The sequence below is a fragment of the Falco naumanni genome, chromosome 7 (assembly GCF_017639655.2).
Source record: "Falco naumanni isolate bFalNau1 chromosome 7, bFalNau1.pat, whole genome shotgun sequence".
In the NCBI taxonomy this organism is placed as follows: Eukaryota; Metazoa; Chordata; class Aves; order Falconiformes; family Falconidae; genus Falco; species Falco naumanni.
The window spans coordinates 43,712,759-43,731,146 of NC_054060.1; the positions used below are offsets into that span (position 1 = coordinate 43,712,759).

Consider the following 18,388-nt stretch of genomic DNA (forward strand, 5'->3'; position numbering starts at 1 on the left):
CCAGGCCACTTGAAAACTTCCTTCTGTGTAGGCATCCTCAAATTACTGTGCTGTAAGGCTGTATATAGCTAAATTTTATGCGTTTTTGGAGGACTACTTCTCATGTTTTTCCCCAGCAGGTAGAACAGGATCTTTACTAGCAACCTGCTAATGTAGATTTGGGAAATTAGGGGATTTTACACCTCCCTTGCTTATGTTCTTTTTTGCTCTGTCTGAAAGAAAAGCATTTATAATTAGTTAATGCAGACATTTCTAATTCTTTTTGTTCTCTTTTCCAGCCTTAGGCAGTATTAGAAATAGCTTGCTATGAATACATTCCTGGGCTGCATGATGTCTGCTTATATTTAAGGGCTTCTGTAATAGCCCCTCTTCTAATTTTTGAAAAGGGGGAGGAGGCGGAGAAGGGGCTTTGAAAGCTTTTGAGAAGGTAGGGGCCTCTGCAACAGCAAGTTCAGCAGGCAGTTTTGTCTTGTTTCTTTCAGGGATAATAAGATTCAGAATTTCTTCAGGAAGGTCGGTCTGGGTGCACAATGCCTCTTAGAACATCATCTGGTCCTCTCAAGGCTGTCAAAGATTACGCTCTTGATTCTCAGTTCTTACCCCTCTACTCAGATATACAAGGCTAAACAGGACCTGTGGTGTGGACCTTTCATGGCATCTCATCAGAGTAATTTCTGCTTACCATGTGTAGTAGGGGGAATGTACCACAGCGTCCATGCAGCCGCCGCCTTTTGCAGTTAAGAGTAGGAGTACCGCTCACAGGGAGCTGTCATTCCTGCATAGAGGGAGATGCTCCGGTCAGGGTGGCAGGTGATGTTTTTAGGCCTGTTCAGGTGTAGGGAGGTTGACTTCCCCTAGCAGCTTTTACCAGTAGGGAGGTCTGCTGGGCAGCCACAGGAGGTGGTACAGTTACCTGCAGAAATTATGTGCCTCTGCCTATATATTGAGAAGCCAGACAGCTTTCCAACAAGTGTTTACTCAAATGTATATTTTCTTGAGAAGAGTTCCTTTGGTGCTCTAAAAGAAAGGCCTAAAACCACCAAAAAACGGTGGGTTTCATCATTCATGTAGGGGACTGACTTCTGGTATTTTCTTGGTAGTGGATCCTTGCATAATAAATAACATTTCTTAACGGGTTTTCTTTAGTTACCACATGTAGGAGTTACAGGTTCTTCTGTAAGGTGCTGGTTTTCTGTTGGTGCTTCCTTGCTGTCTAAGCTCTTGTATTTCATTTCAAGTTTATATCCTCAGTATATTAATAGTCTGGTTTTGTGGTCCCACAAACTGCTTGGGGATAACTTGCAGTCCTGTTGTGTGGACTGCCATTAGTGTCAAAACAGAGTAACAAAAAGTTTGATCTTGGGTTAAATTTGCACTTGTAGTTAGGTGGAGTGTTTCAATTAATCTGCTATTCAGAAAGGAGGCCAAAACCATAGCACTGGACAAAGGTGCTGAAATCTGTGATTTCTGATGCGTTAGCTCCCATCAGCTGGAAAGTTTACTGTACTATACTTCAACAGTGTGACTGAATGTATTAGTGTATTTTGTTCCTGCACAAGGTATCAATGTGTTGCTGTTCTTACATAATTACGTATATTATTTATATGTAAAATAAAGTACAATTGAATTAAGTAGTTTGAATTAAAAAACCCTATTGAAAAGTATTTAACAAACATGATGAATCCACCACTTTCCATGAATGAAGGATAGCAATTGAGGAAAACATCATTGTATTGTAGTGCATTTGGCTTAAATTGCACAAATAGGCCTTTCATTCCAAACTAATCTACAAATGGAAAAGGCATCCCACACTATTTTTACTTTGAAAGTCATCCTCTGGTGTTAAATCTCCACAGCAGAGCATAATTGGATGTGTTTTGACAGTAGCTTTTTATTTACCTTATTCACACCACTTTTAGCTTGTTTACCATCCATATTTTCCATGTTGTGGCTGACAAATCTTAAGACCCACCCGAAAACAGCAGGGGAAAATAACGCTTCAAAGCTGCACAGCGTGTAGCATGTCTCTGACATGAGATCCATCATACATATTTTTGGCAGACCATATCCCCATACAGTTCCCTGAGAGAATCCAAAAGCAAATGCCATGATAGTCTGGATATGTAGAAGAGAAAATACTGACTTACAAAGGCATTAAATGAAAGCAAGCAAAGCCAGTGGTACCTTGCATGCAGCAAGGAGTTGGTTGTGCTTTGAAGGTGAGCTCTTGTTTGTACATTCATTGGAAAATACCTTCTAAATGTTTACTTAGGAGGATTTCTGTGTCCACTTTAGTAGGCATAGTCTTTATCAAAGTGGCCAGTGCATCTGCCAATGTGCATCTTGGCAAGGTGCAAGAAGCTCTACTGTATATAATCACCTTCCACATGAGTAAGTTGTTAGTAGTTACAGCAACCCTTTGGAAGAGCACAAACTTGGAAGCTGATATAATATTAGAGCTGTTGTAACTATGCTTTCAGAACATTTAGTAGGCAACCTCCTCCATGGTGCCTGTGATTTTCTTGTTATCCATAGCGTATGAGTGGTTTCTGTCTATGTCCAGGAACCACGCGCTGCAGCGGACCTGCTGAGCCCAAGGCTTGTCTGCCTGATACAGGCAGATCCACTGAGGTGAGGCTGACTGAATTTCAGTGCACAGACAATCTCACCAGCTCTGTGACATAGGCCTTGTAATTTGGTCCAGGTTATTCTGCAAAAGATGTTTTACAAAATACCTGTGGTAATTTTTATGTATTAAGGCCTTTTTTATTTTCCTCTGCCTCAGATATTCACCACTACAGCGGCCGCTGAGCAGCGTTTGGATGGGCTCCCAGTGAATCCCGGGGTTACCAAGCTCTGGTGTTCAGTGTGTTTTGTACGGTGCAGCCCATGCCTCCCTATTTTTTTGACCAGTTTAAGGTGCTGTTAGTCCTGGCCAGCGGGGATTAATGGCCTGTCCAGTAGTCTGTTCTGATGGGAAGGCCAAATGAAAAGCCCATCCCATAACGCTAGCCAGCAAATGCACATGAAATGAAGGTGAAAAAGAGGGAAGGAGAGTTCACAGCCACCTTGGTGGGAAAGCTTAAGGAGTGGGTAAAACCTTTAGGATTTGGGAAGAGCTAAACGGAGCCAGTCCCAGGAAAGAGGCTTTTTGGCTGGATTTGCCATTCTCTGTCAATGCGTCAGAAATGTCAGGATGGAGGATAGCACAGACTTCATTGCTTAACTGCCTTTTTTAGCTCACACTTCCCCAGAATTAATCCAAGCTATTGTTTCAGGCTAATTGAAAACTTCGGCAGAACTTTTTTATATGCCACTTATGCCTAGGTAATAGGTTAAATTACTTTTGGTAATGTTTATTAGAAATACGTTGGGTTTTTAAATTATTGCAGGTTAAAAATAAAAACTAATGGGAAATTACTCTGGTTTTTTCCCTCTGGTTTTTTTTTCCCAATTCTTCATTCTCAGCAAACATTTGTAGCTTCTCAAGGAATTTCACAATTATGTGTAAATTGCAAACACAAGGAATTTCCTAAGTAAAAAAAAATTCCATTCAAGTTTCCAAGGCAAAAATGTTCCCTCTTCCTAGGGAAAGCAAGTGCATCTGCACTGGCAGAGCTACTGCTCTTCTTTCTTTTGGGGAAAAAAATTAAACCATTTAAAAAACAAAAAAGCAACACTAACAAACCTCACCTACTTCATCATGGGCCAATTTTAAAATACCTTTTCTGCTATTAATGCTACAGTTCCTTGTGCAGCTCCTGATCTTTGGGGTGTGACAAGAATGTGTTTTGTGCCTAACTTTATTTAAAGATGGAAGATTGTTATTTATAAGTATTTTCACTATAAATTTATAGGGCAATTACTAAATTATTTCTCAGGCCTAGATTTCATTGTGGTGGCTATTTCTTATGCTGGCTTTATTTTTGCTTATTTTTACCTCCCTTGAAGCAGCTATTCAAGCAGTAATTAAATAAACCAAACATAAGTAACATGTGAAGCACAGATGCCAAAGCATAAGTAAAATTGTTATCTATGAATGATTATTTTTGCTTAGGTAAAGGAACTGATAGTTTCTTCCTTTTATAAATTCTTTACTGTATATTCTTAATGTTCTTGCTTATTACTGGCATGATCAGCTTAACAACCCCCAAGTCACTTTTGTGCATTGCATTCCCCTTCCCACCTGTAACAGGCAGGATGAGTTATCCTTGGGAGCTGAAGGAATCCTTTAGTAACTAAAGGACAGAAATACTGGCTGACTTGATTCTTGGTTTTTGCAAAATGCAGAGGGCTGCGTTTGTCTTAACTTCAGACCTGCTGTTGATACTGACAGAGTGCTTTCTGCTGGCAGTCTGTGGCTCCCATTTACTGTGGTCCTTTGCATACAATTACTGCTGTGAAGTACCTTTGTAAGAGCTTCTGTCAATAGTGTGACCAACTTGTTGTTGCCTTTTAACTCAATAACCCCTGATAAAATCTCATCATACAGCAAGTGAGCACCACTTTTCATTTGCTTGCTCATCCTCCTGTCTGATGGTATGTAGTGGTTTTAAGTAACAGTTCAACTACCTGTAGCTAAAAGTTCTGACTGTCCTGGATTTCCCTTTGAAATTATGTTACCTGTATAGTAAAAAAGAGTGGGGGTTTTTTGTTTTGTTTTGTTGGTTTTTTTTTAGCAAACCTGGAACCTGTCAAAATCCACAAACCGAGCTTACCTGTACTGCTTGCTTTCTATCTTTTAACTGGCTGTTTCCAATTACATACCAAAACTGTCACGTATGAGTATACAATAGCTGTCATCCAGAAGGATCAGAGATAGATTAAGGTGATATTTAAATTCCATATAGGTTTGCTTTGTTAATCAAAGGAATATATTCATGTCTGGTGTAGAATACAGTAAGTATTTTTCAGCAAAACTTTTTGCCATTTTGGAAACAAAATGTGATTAACTATCTTTTTTTAAAGCTAGTAGAGAAATTTAAGGAAGATCATCTCTGCCTTTAGTAAAATGACTGAGACTTACTTTTTCTCATCCTGAGGAAGATCCCTGTGAAAGGCAGAGGAGCTAACACTGTGCAAAGGACATCATTTCCTTACTGATTTGAGATCCAGCTGCTGTGAGTCCTATCTGGCTCCTAACAACATGAGTAGCAGACCTCTATCCATTAACAGTGGGAATGGAGTTGGGCTTTCAAAAGTCCAGACTTAACCTCTGCAGTGCTTGAGGGTTGTTGTGTCATGGTGCTACAGCTGAAATGTTTTAAGAAGAATCTCTGTGTGGTACTTTTATCTGTATAACTCTGGTTAAGATACCTCAAGCAAATAAAATCGTCCATGTCGGTAGGATGAAAAGGTCTAGAGACTGTCCCATGGACTTAACTTGAAAGGGCAAACCACTGCTTTAAAATGTGAAAATATTGAAATAAAGCTCTGAATGAAAAAATAAGGTATTACTTGAAGTTAATTTCCGCTCATTGTTATAGCAAGCACAGAATTCTTAAATAGCTTTTCTTCCCCTCTGTAATTTAAAAATAATCCAGACATCAGAGCAAGTGCTTGTTTTAAAAATCTATTATTGTTTCAGTAACAAAGTTAGAGTTACAACCAGACCTACGGGCAAAAATAGATTTCAGCTGGCCAAAACCTGTCCCCTGAAACCCAGGGGAGTTCGGTCTGCTGATGATCTAGAGTGAACTAAGTAGATCACAGATTAGTTTCTTAGTGAGTGACTGTATAAGAGCAATATAAAGCTTTAAAATGCCTCGGAAGTGCGTGTGGAATGTGAATGGTTTAGGTATTTGTTTATTCCATTCTTAAAAATCTACTAATACCAATTATAAGTAATTCTTCATATCTTATGTTTGAGCTGTTGCATATCAAGGTACATACCAGATTAATTTACTTCTAGGGTATTTGACTTTGTGAATATCCTAAAACACTCTGCTTGTATAACTTTTTCATTTCTGCAAATGTCCTTTGCTAATTCTCTCCTTGACCTTCTTTCTCTTCCTTCTTTATTTCCCCAAGCAGAACTGGTTGGAAATCTTTCAAAATGTAAGTGAAAACCAAAGATTTTTCTGAGATGCAAATGCTATCCATTTCCTGACCAGTTCCACCATAGATGCCTTTCTTCTGAAGTGTTTTGGTATTCCCTTTCCTCCCATTTTTTTAAAGTTAATTTCTTTTTTGCACTTTTCTGTGGACTTCAGTTCTGTTTTGCAGTCACTCCCTGTGGGATGCTAACCCTATAGTAGTACACCTTGCCATGGGACATTGTGTCTGTAATCCCCAGGCCTGTTGTTCTATTTTTATGCTGCTTTGAAAGGATTGGGATCTGGAGTAAGTCGCACAGGCAGAGCTTTTGAATCCAAATTGTAGCCCCTTTATGTAAAAGCAAACACTAAACACTCAAGAGCAGGGCAGATCAGGGATGTCTTTTTGACACATGGTTGCTCTTCTCGGTGGAACTGTAGCTTTCCTGTTACGGATAGTCTCTCAGTACAAACTAATAGGAGTAGATCCAATCATATGAGAATGGGCATCTTGATTTAAATCCCATCTGTTAGAAGCCTTGTTCACTAATAACCTAGTCAGCAGGAATTCCATTTGAGTTCTCACCTATTCTGTCCTGTATTTGTTTCCCTGGAGCAACAACTTATTGCTATTTTTAATGGAAAATTAGTAGCATGTGATTTTTATTGAGCCACATTGCTTTGACTATTAGCTGCACAGTAAAATCAAGTAACTTTAATTTTATGCTAATTTATGATAATTTTTAACATCTTTAAATGTAAATTTACCCTAAAAATGAAGAATCTGTCACTTAAAATGCATTACATGCTTCCTTGTAATGACTGATCTTAAGGAGTTGGTTATAAATTCACCTTACAACTAGTTTAGTATGGATGATTTCTTCTTTTAAGCATTTAGCATCCTATAATGACAACCCCTGCAGTGGTAAACCATCACAGAGTAAATGCAGCTGGCTTGCTGCACAATCATGAATGACATTGCATTTAGTTATTAATAATTGAAGAAGCTTTGTGTATTCCTTCTGGGTTCTGTATATAATTTATGGATCATAAAGCTACTCAAAAATCTAGGGGAAAATAATTTTGTTGAGCAAAAGAGGTTGGCAAGAGGCTTTCTTTGCTAATAACTGGCCTTTTATTATATATATATTTTTTGAAAATACTGTAAATAAGAACATTTGGAACGACTGGTGAATTTGCTACCTTTTAGCATTGCCCTGTCCCTGGTTCACAAAAGCCTGTTTCTTATTTCAGCAGGCTCTACAGACAAGAACATTTAGATTAATAAGAACTGTGGAATTAATGTACCACCTTTATTTTTTCCACCTTTCAGCCTTACTTTTCAGAAATGGATAATATTCAGCTGTTTCTTCTATAAAGATGCCAGATGTGAGGTCCATGCCCTAAAACCTAAAGCACTTTCTCATTTTTTAAGTAGAAGAGCAGTAATACTGTGGACTTGCCACTCTGCCATTCCTCTTAAGAAATATCTATGTTCAGGGTGTGCATTTAAGAAGAGGTTTTAATCCAGCACTGCCCTGAGTGTGCAAAAACACTCTAGTGATAGCATGAAGACGGCAAGAGTAGATTTTACAGCATTCTGTCATGTGATAGTTTAAACAGTCTTGCTTGTTTGTTGTTTGGGTCTTTTAACTGATAGAGGGGTTCGAGGCTGGTGAAGTGGTGTGTGGCAGTGATGATACCTTTACTGGATGATCATCCTCCTCTCTTTTTTTTTAGCAGGAGTTAGGCACTGCACAGGCTCAGTCCCCTCTTCTTGCAGGCATTGTATTCTGTATTGTACAGTGGCAATGCTCTAACACTTCTCAATGCAGAAAGGGGCACTGTTAGTTTTTAAATATATTGTGCTGCAGTAGTTTCCACAGCACCAAGTGCCATAAAACCAAAGGAAAAAATTAATTCTAGCACAAAACCAGATTATTTTTTTCTACTATTTGTTTTTAAAAAAGTTTTTAAACACGTTTTGTTGGCAGCTAGTGGCTTAAGATTGTATAGCTCTTAGGATTAGTCATAAACTGATCACAATCAGAAATGTGACTGGACCTAGGTTTTATATTTGGCTGCTCCTTCTGTTGTCAAGAGTCCTAAATGGAAGCTGTGCTACTTCCAGGTGAGGCATCTCCTCCTGCCCTTGGACTGCTAGAGCTGGAAAAGAGTCTTTCAGAAGAGGCAAAGTAGTATTCCAGAAAGCTAGTGTCTCTTCCCCATGTTTTTGGTCGTTTTATGTGGAAAAGGAAAGAGGATATTTATGCAACTCATCAGAGTTTATTTAATATCCAGTAGGTAAAATAATGTGGTTTGGTTTTGGGTTTGGGTTTTTTTTTTTTCAAGTGTAAACTATTAGTTGAAATGCAAATCAGGACTGTTCAGACATGATTTATTTGTAACCATCCCCTACTTGCTCCTGCCTCTTGTGCTGTTAATGTGTCTTTTGGCTTGTTTCATGTGTAGAGTCCAATCCACAAGCAATTTGAGTCGGGCTTTGAAATCAGCTTGCATGGACATTACTTTGATAGTCATGATTTTAGATTATCTGTCAGTTGGTTTTATCATCTTTCGCGCTGAAGCAGGATCACATCTCTGTGGCTTCTAAGACTGCTTCGATTTGTTTTTACAGGAATGGAATAACAAACTGCCGGATGCGGACAGAAAGTGAACAGTCCTGTGGCTCTCCAGTTGTTAGTGGTGACCCAAAGGAGGATCACAACTACAGCAGTGCCAAATCTTCCAACCACAGGAGCACATCACCTGCTAGTGACTCCGTTTCCTCTTCCTCTGCTGATGACCAGTATGAATTTGCAAGTAAAGGTAGCCAAGACAGCAGTGAAGGAAGTGAAGTTAGCTTCCAGAGCCACGAGAGCCATAGTGAAACAGAAGAGGAGGACAAAAAGCAAAATCGAAAGGAGACCAAGGATTCTTTAGCTGACAGTGGGTATGCATCCCAGCACAAGAAAAGGCAACATTTAATGAAGGCGAAAAAAGTACCAAGTGACACACTGCCTCTTAAAAAGAGACGTACAGAAAAGCCCCCTGAGAGTGACGATGAGGAGATGAAAGAAGCAGCAGGATCGCTTCTGCATTTAGCAGGAATTCGATCCTGTTTGAACAACATCACCAATCGGACGGCAAAGGGGCAGAAAGAGCAAAAGGAAACCACAAAAAATTAGAACAAATCAATGATTTGTTTGAACTTACAAAGTTTTGTTTCAGCACGTCAGGTGAATTCTAATGATTTGTGGCAATATCAGCAATTTTTTTCCTTTTTTGTTTTTCTTTCTATTTGTTTTTGGTTTGTTTGTTTTTCTTTTTTCTTTCCTTTTTTTTTTTTTTTTTTTTTGGACCCTTAAGATTTTTATTTTTAAAGGAGATTGAAGCCATAGAACTCATACTGACACTCAGCTAATTTACAAAAGCTTTTCAATACCTGAAGACAAAAAGTTAACAAAAATAAAAGCCAAAATCGCCATTGCTTTCTCCGGCTTGTCAAAAATGCATGGTTGAATATGCAGTGACATCAACATTAATGTGATGGGAGTAAAATTGGGCACTTGGAAATCCCTCTTATACTAGAAGAGCTGTGCATAATTTAGTAATCATTCAGGCCTGGCCCTTAAGAATTTTTAATGGCCTTATGATTGGGTTAGAAGTGAATGTGAATAAAGAGATTTGGGGGAAAGAGGAGGCACGCACTTCTCAACACCAAACCAAGAACCATCTAGTGGCACTTGGATATGTTGTGCCATAGAAGTCTTTGGACAGCCACTGGTGGCAACTGCGCAAACTATAATGCACTTTTAGTGCTTCACGTACTATATGTGGCTCAAAATGTGAAGACTGGTAACTAAGTTTGGGGAAATTTGAACTATGTATGCAATGGGTTTCAGTGAAATTATGTGAAGAAATGTGGTGGTGGCGGGGGTGTCACTGTTAGTAACATCGTAAATCGTTGAATTCTGTCTTCTATAGTAAATTAAAAGAATGTTCAAAAAGCCATAAGCCTGAAGATTGGCACTGCGTGCAAAAAATAATAGTAATAGGGAAAAACAAGCTATGTCTTCTAAACTGCCTGAGTGAAAAGCAATCAAGTCTAAGAAATTACAGTAGATACTAAGGAAGGAAATACATCAGAATCTTTTCTGTGGATCAAATCCTTGATCTAAATGGGGAAACAAAGCTACAAAACCTGCCATTAGTAGTACTCTGTATTGAAAAATAAAAGGAAAGCATATTGGTGAACAGTAAAATTCGGAAGTTCAACAAATGAGCTCCTACACTGCCCTCAGAAATGAGTGTGCAGTCACTGTCAGTCAGGATTCGTCTGTGCAAAAATGACAACAGATTTCCAGATTCAACCAGTGTAGCCAGCAGAAGAAATTTGATCCACATTGCATGGATTCCTTTTGGGAGGGGCGGGGGGGGGGAATACAAAAAGCAAACAATTTTTTTTATTCAAAGATGACAAAGTTCTTGTAAGGTAAATAATGTATTTAGCATGAAGCATGAATTATTTTCATATAAATATAGAAAATAGAGAAAAAGGCTATGCCTCTAATTTTTAAGCCCTTAGGCTTAGAGTTTGTTTTTTTGGGTTTTATTTTGGGTTGTTTGTTTTGTTTTTGGTTTGTTTGTTTGTTTTTGTTGTTGGTGGGGTTTTTTTGAAGCAGGTGTTTAAGGTTTAACCTTCTTCAGGGACAAACACTGACTGTTGGGGAACTTACTCTGCAATATTAAAAAATAAAATCTTCATGCTCTGGTAGGGCTTGGATGGTTGAATTATACTGCCTTGTCTGCACATTCAGCCCCCCTCTCCCTACTTCTGTTAAAAAAAAAAAAGTAAAAGTGTGTCCTTTCTTCGTCTGTACATGTGTAACATGACGCAATAATCTGAGGGCAAATTTAGTAGTGAGTGTGTATGACAGAATCAAGAGAATAATGGGAGGTTAATTAAGGAAAACTCTCTGATTTCATTCAGGAATAAGTAGACAAGAAAATAGCTTTGCTAATTTGCCATGAGAAAATTAAGTTAGTAAAGAGCCTTACTGAGGTATACAGAGAAAAACCAGTGTTACAGAGAGTGTGATTCCGGTATAGTGCTACTCTCCTGGTAATGACAACTATTATATTGGAGATCCCTACAGCAGAGGGAAGCTGTGAAGTAAATGAAGACAGTCTCTCTCACTTGGATTCATGAATTTGGCATAAAAAATTCTACACTTAGAATGTACTAGAGACAAGAAGAAAATCCCAGGAACCAACCACTGAACAGAACAAAATGGTCTGTTTCTAAAAATAATACAGTTCCATATTTACAACTGTTACAGGCAGCAGTTTCACCAAGACGGATCTAGTTTATGAAGAGTGAGTTAGAGAAGGGTTTTACTTTCTGCTCAGTGAACTAAAAATCGCATTTGGAGATGCCCCTGGTGAGTGTTTGGTTAGGAAGTGGAAGGACTGAAGAGCAGGCTGGTCTGGACCTGGTTCCTGTGCTCCACAAGCATTTTGTCATGTGAAGACCAGGACCACACTAGAGGCAGCGCAGGAAAATGGTGCCTCTCCTCCTATCTCGCCCAGCATGTCCTGGGATCCAGGAGCTGCCTGACAGCTGCTGGAGCCCAGCACAACTGCCAGCTATGCAGATAAGGAAGGAGAGAGCAAGGCACAGCCCTGTGCTCCCCTCACTTTGCTGAGGGCCTGCAGGGTTGTTCCCCAGGATTAGTTAAGTTGGGAGTACATAGATACTAACTTCTGTTGGCTTCCTGTAGCCCTTAAGATAAAGATGGGGAAAACGGGAAGGACCAGTCCCTTGACCAGGTAGCACAGAGATGAATGAGCCATAGCTTTTCCCTTGTGTCACTGGACTGTGATAATTGGCTTCTTCCCAGGTCCACGCTCCCTACAGCCAGAGTCCAGAGACAGTGAACCACACAACCCCTTCACAAGCAAACTTGGTCCTTTCATCTTTTTCTGGACTTTGAGGAGCATAATTTGAAATACAAAATGCTACAAAATGCCACGTCTTTGCTCATTAATGAGTAGTTGTACCAGCTCGGGAGTGGTTTAATATTTATCAAAAGGCAACGTGGGAAATCAAATGAGTGGCAGAAAATACACTGAAAGTGTGGCTCAGCCATCTCTGTCCTTCAGAGAAAGCGATGTAGTGTTGTACTGGTGGCCAGGTTCTGTCCACATATTGCAATGCTGATTCCAGAGCAGCTTCACTGGTTGTAGTGCGTCAGTGCAAATGAGATCGGTATCTGTTCAACAAGTACCATTCATTAATGTGGACTCTTGGTGGCTAAATATGTAATTACCAGTAGTATTACTCACCTTAGAAAACAGTCATTTTGCATAAATGCCTAATTAGACAGGTTATCTTTTTACACATGCACACAGATATATAGAGATACATATATAATCTAAGACTTCAACAACTCCTTTATATACTTGCTGGTAAACCTAAAATGTTGGCAAGCATCTATTTTTATATAAAATTTGTTGCTCCTAGTCTGATCTGCTGAGGTGGTATTATTGAGTGGGAGTTCACAAAGTTACATTCAGGAACTAGTAGTTTGGCTGAAGGCTAATGCCATCAACAGATTGTGGAGTTTAAAAACAACTTGTCCTTATCGACCCTTGCTCTGACTATTGATGAGAAGTACATGATTTGGATTTGTATAAAATATTTAGGAGTCACCTTTTAAGCCATTTTTGTGCCTGGCTGACAATGGCAGCTTTATCAGAACTGGTTCTACTCTGTATGAGAAGTTGTCTTTTTTAATAAGAATTCAGACCGATCTGTTTTCCAAAAAATATGTCAGCTTTCCAATCCAGTTGTCTCTACTTTGACTGAGTGATGTCAAAATGGAGTGGTAATTGCACTGTATTACAAGCTTTCTCACATGCCAGACATGAGGTAGTTTGGTTTTGCTTGTTCGCTCTCCTTACTAAGCCATTTTGGGGTGAGAAGTTGTCAAATTTCTGACTTTCCACTTTCCTCACTCTATCAGTATTGCCAAATTAGTGTTTCTCCAAGACTGGTGGCGGCTAGGGGAATCCCTGTAGGTCAGCAAGCATGCAGTGGTGAGTTTCATATAGGCGTGAGTTGTGAGGGTTGCTGGACTTCATGGCGGGTTCCTTTGGAATATGCCTTTTGCCAGTGGAAAGCTCTTGCAGGCTCTAACTAATGCCACAAGCAGATTTCACCAGCATCTGCAGGGAGGTGAAATCCGATGGTTGTGCTTGCATTCTGCGAGCAATTGGATGTCCTGCTGCATTTTGAGGCAGATTAGGCCTGCATTTAAAAATTCAAACACAGGTCTTGAACAGCTTTAAAGTATCACTCCATAACTGTTTCTGAAAGCAGTCTGATTCTGATCTTCTCCTGGCAAAACCAGCAGTAGTTCTACCAAGCTCACAGGGTTTCACAGCTGAAGAGCCTGATGTGGGAGTGAGGAGAGGTGCTGTGGAGGTCTAGGGAGCTGTCCTGTGACTGTGTTCTTTTCTCTCTGGCACTTGAGATCCATATTCTGGTCCTCTCTTAGAGGGGAGAAGGGAATCTCAAAGGAGGCTCATAGGCTCCCAGCGTTCAGCTGAATTACTGTCTGCCTTTGGAAAAGTTACAGAGAAATGCTGGGGGCTGCATTCTTCACTGCTTTAGCAGAGAACAAAATCCTAAATTGTATGCCAAATGGCACCAGGGATAAAATCACCAAAACAACGCTTTGTCCCAGTTTCTCGGTAGCTGTGATTGATTTTCACTGAGATTTTGGCTCCAAAATCATCTAAAGATGTAGCTAGGCACAATCTGAGGTTTTCTAGAATCTGAAGGTGTCTGATCTCCTTTGCAGTCAGTGGAGCTACAGACACCCAAGTGCTCATGGAAATCTTTACTATTTCACTATTACCATTTTTCCTTGAATCTGGCCCTAGGCATTTTTGAAAACATTACCACGCTCCAGGATCAGAATAAAACTATCAAGAGAATACATTTCCAATTTCAGATGCAATGCAGTTTACTTCACTGGTGGAGAATGCAAGCCCAGCTCCTTCAGGTATGTCACTACTGCCTGAATAACTCATTGGCATATTTTATGGGAAATATTTTGAAATGTTTTCTTGACTTTGCCACCAAAAGAGCATTTGAACCATACATTCTCCTGATTGTAACAGAATATCAGTGTTGACCGTCTGACCAGTTAAGTTTTAGTAGTGTTCTTCACAGCCCTCCAGTAATATATCAAACACTGTTATGCACATAATGCAGCACTGTGATCTAATTTAAATAATACTTTTTTATTATTTATACTACTCTATGTAATATACATCAACACTTTGCTATATAACCTAAGTGGTAACCCTCTTCTTAGTTATCAGCCAAACTTTGAATTTCTGTTTGGTTTATATTGCATTTAGCACAGTTACCAAGTTGTAATGATGTCTCTTCTCCTTTGAAATGGGATATGTAAGTCAAACTATACATTTTGTGTGTTTCTGTTTTGAGCTGGAGTTTATAAGGATTTACACACAACATTCAGTGTTCTGTATAAATCTGCATACATTTGTGAATTCATCTGTTAATCCCCTTTATTTAGAAAGTATTAATTGATGGTGGTTTATTAGGGGTTCTTATTTTTGCATTTTTATTTTTAGTACTGGTTATTCTTGAATTAAGCAGAGACTTGTCAGCTGGGTTGCTTTATCTTTGATCAAGTACATGAACTTAGAATTCTTCCACAGTTCAGCAAACAAGTACTAGCTTCACTGACCAAAAAAAAAAGTCTCAACCTAATGTGTCTATGGTGCTGTATTTTGCAGGTGTACATTTAAAACCAGAAATGATTTGAAGGTCACTTTTGAGTTGTTCTAATAAGTAGCCTTTCCTGGTTTGGGGAGTTTGGGTTTTGTTTTGTTTTAGCGTTGAAACAAGGTATATTTATCTGAAGCTATATAGTGGTTTTTCTACTGTATCACATTTCCTTTTGCAAAGAGGGGGAAATCAACCTGATATAACATCCTTTCACAGTCAGTGGAAGAGGGTTTTGTTTCACTTCTTTTCTTTCAGGGGATTTCCCTGGGCTTTGGATCAGGCCAGCAGTTACAGGAACTCATCATCTGAGGGTCTAAGGGATAAATGGCAAGTTGTGTTGGCCCTCAGTGGTAGGAGGGATTTTACTGGATGCTGAAATTATGTGCTGGATTCTGGGATGGCTGATAGTCTAGAAATGGGAATCTTTTTCATTTGTTTACTCTGGCCTGAAATCCCAAGACTCTTGTTTTCTCATTCAGATGACATTGAACTTGAGTACATTTTTAAGTTACTAGAGCATTGTACATTTCCTGAGTATGTGTGTGGGACAATAATTGAAAGTCATACCTGTATTTGATAACCAGTTCCATGCCTGCATCATTCACACTCACTACTTAAAACTGCCATTGATGTAAAATGTTGGGGGGAATGATTTCTGTGTGTATGAAAAGCATTATGGACTTGTACATTTTTTTTATACTCTGATCTGTAATTTCTGAAATATTTTGTTTTACAGAAAAAAAGTGATAAAGCAATCAAAAGACCAAGAGATTTAGTATCGATGCTTAAGGGTCACAGGACCTTAACTGGCCAATAAGTTAATTTAGTACAGTGATAAGCCAATTTTTTTCCTGTACTTGGCGTCTGAAACTGCCAATTTCATCAATATTAAAATAAGAACTGTGATGAGGAATGAACAGTGATGTTAAGTTGTATTTGTGTTTACCTAAATGAGCAGTCCGAAGGCAAGTGCAATCAGCTGATCTTTAGGAAATATGAAAATGTTGATTTAGAGGCATACTTGCATTTTACATTTTCTTGATGTGTAATCATATTGCCAAAGACAAACTATTTCATCAATTATTATTGTAAATAACACCTTCCCAAAACCTACCATAAAGTTTCTGTGATGTATTGTCTTCCAGTTGCAATAAAAATTACTGAGTTGCATCAATTGAACTATTGTAGTTGTGTGAATATTGGCTTCAAAATACGCCCAGATGTTAAGGAGGAACAATGATTTTTCTTTTTTTTTACAAATTAATTCCTTCTTTATTAAATAGTTCTAGCCCCTGTGGGTTGTTACCTGTATCTTCACTGCAGTAGATACTAGCTCATGTTAATTTGCTGTCATTTGCAAATAGCTAGGCATACTAAACTGGTGTTAAGGTAGGGCCCAATCTTCCTTTCTCTTCTGTTTTGCAGTCTGGAAACAGTGATTTCACTGGGAATTGCATCTTTTGTTAAAAATTGGCAACAATCAGGAACGATTCAGTAATAAGACATGTCTAACAATACATATATATAACATCCTGAAAAACTGCTTCCTAATCTTTACATCAACGCTCCCCAGGCTTTAGTCTGGTTTCTGCAGCACCAGGACTCTGATTCTTTTGCCACATTACTCCTTTACCTGGCAGCATGAAGGGACTGTTTTGCAGGAGGAAATCCTGTAGAGCTGAGCTTCAAAGCTAGTTGCCTCGACTGACTCAATCTGTAACCACCTAGGAGGTGTCCTGCTCTTCAGATACTTAGAGCCTCCCCTGGTCAATCTTGAGCTGTTGCAGGAATCAGTAATACTCTTTGTTCACTGGTGCTAAAGGCAGCCTGTTTGGTGCCTCTCTGTGTAAATGCAGCAGTCCAACCCAAGTCTAGAGTTGAAGAAAACAGTGCAAAACTCATCTCTTCAGAGGGTGAGTAATAGATTGTATAAAAAAATTGTAGTTGCCTTTCAGCTTTCTCCAATCAAAATTAAACCAAATAGTAAAATCTTGTACATAAAATCATTTCCCAAACACTGTGGTTTAAAAGTGTTCTATGAACAGGCCTGTGTTAAACTTTTAAAAGAATTAAGAAAAAAAAGTCCCCCTGTTCTTCTGTCAAACTAAAATCTTTCCCACAGCTGGTCTGAGATGCTGCTGAAGCAAGGGAGAATGGTTTCTTGGCTGTGTAATGAGAATGTGGCTCCTGAAGCTGGAACTCCAGCTGACCTGGAGCTGTAAGTGTCCCCCTCACTTGTTTTGATGGCATCCTGAGCGGTTGGTATTGGAGACTACTGCAGTAGGCATCTGAGGGGCAAGATGGATGTAAACAGGTCCTGGGGGGAGGGGAGCAGAAGAAACAAATGTCCAAGATACAAAAGAGCATAAAAATGCCCAGCCAGCCCCAACATCTCACCAGGCAATTAGTGCTTCAATGTATCACTTGGAAAAGTTTCAGCCTGTAACCTATCCTCAGCGAGGGCTGCCGCTGCAATGGAACAAGGAGGAGACAGAAAAAAAACGTGGCCAAGGAGAGGACACCGGTGAGAAGGAAAAAACACGTAACTGTGCTCCGGACCGTCTTCCTCTAATGGATCCCCCCTCCCATCAGCTGCAGGTTAAGCAAGTATCAGGCAGCACAGACTGTGGATGGATCTGTAGCGATGTGTAGAGGACCAGGGAGACCCACCGACTCTGCAGAAAATGTTTTAGCCCTTATATGCAAGCCAGCAATCTTGCCAAGACACTGGTCTTGGGCTTGTTTCAGCATAGGGCATTACATGAGGGCCTTAAACGATTTAGATGAGCCATGCTGTTTGAGAGATGGTGAATTCCAGTTGTGCCACAGGCTTTCTGTGCAGCCTTGCAGTTTTCCTGTTATGGGCAAAATGGTCTCAAGTTGCAAGTTTTACTTCATTGCCCATTAGAAAGACTTCTGGTGGCTCGTGTGGATGCTTAGAAAGGACACCATCAGCCACTTACATAAACACCTGTCCTACCTCCTCTGCAGCCTCACTGGCCTTATTTCCACCATGGGTTATACTCACTTTGTCAAAAAGCCTCTGGCAAGCCATCAGGCAGCAAGAGCTGTTGAAGTGAGAGAGCTGTTGAAGTGATTTATGTACCGGCTCTTCCTGCTGCTCTGGCTTTTGCTGGTTGTCCTGCCACCTTGGGCATACTTGGTTCCTCTCCTGCTCTTTCCTCAGGGGTGTCCCTGCTCCCGCATGCGTTGCCCACAGGCTGCAGTTGGTTCAGGACATTCCTGCCCTGGCGTGGGTGGCCCATGGGCTACAGTCCCTCAGGGCTGCGCAGACCCCTTTTGACCTCAAGTGGCTCTCCAGCCTACCTCCATTTGCTGGCTCCTTGATTAGCTTTACCTGAAGAGGAGTGCGCCCTGCTCCTCTGCCTGCCTGCAGTGGTGGCACCCAGCAGGTTCTTCCCTGTTGGTGACCTCAGCTCTCAGTTGGCTGGAACCAGCAGTGACCAGCTCAGGGTGGCTCCTGGCCAGCTCCCACACAGATGGCACAGCTGCCCCCATGCCAAAG

General features: G+C 40.0%; 1 protein-coding gene across 11 annotated transcripts in view; it reads left to right on the plus strand.

Annotated features, from left to right (window-relative positions):
• FOXN3 (forkhead box N3) overlaps positions 1–16,041 on the plus strand; it is a 211,829-nt gene extending 195,788 nt beyond the window's left edge. For 8 of the 11 annotated variants that reach the window (XM_040600835.1, XM_040600834.1, XM_040600833.1 and 5 more), the window contains 2 exons: positions 6,034–6,057; positions 8,674–16,041. In XM_040600835.1, coding sequence (XP_040456769.1) covers positions 6,034–6,057; positions 8,674–9,223 — 574 coding nt within the window. In that variant the 3' untranslated portion in view covers positions 9,224–16,041. The remainder of the gene's footprint in view (positions 1–6,033; positions 6,058–8,673) is intronic. The other 3 variants (XM_040600838.1, XM_040600842.1, XM_040600844.1) reach the window with 1 other exon arrangement.
• The last annotated feature ends 2,347 nt before the right edge of the window (positions 16,042–18,388 follow it).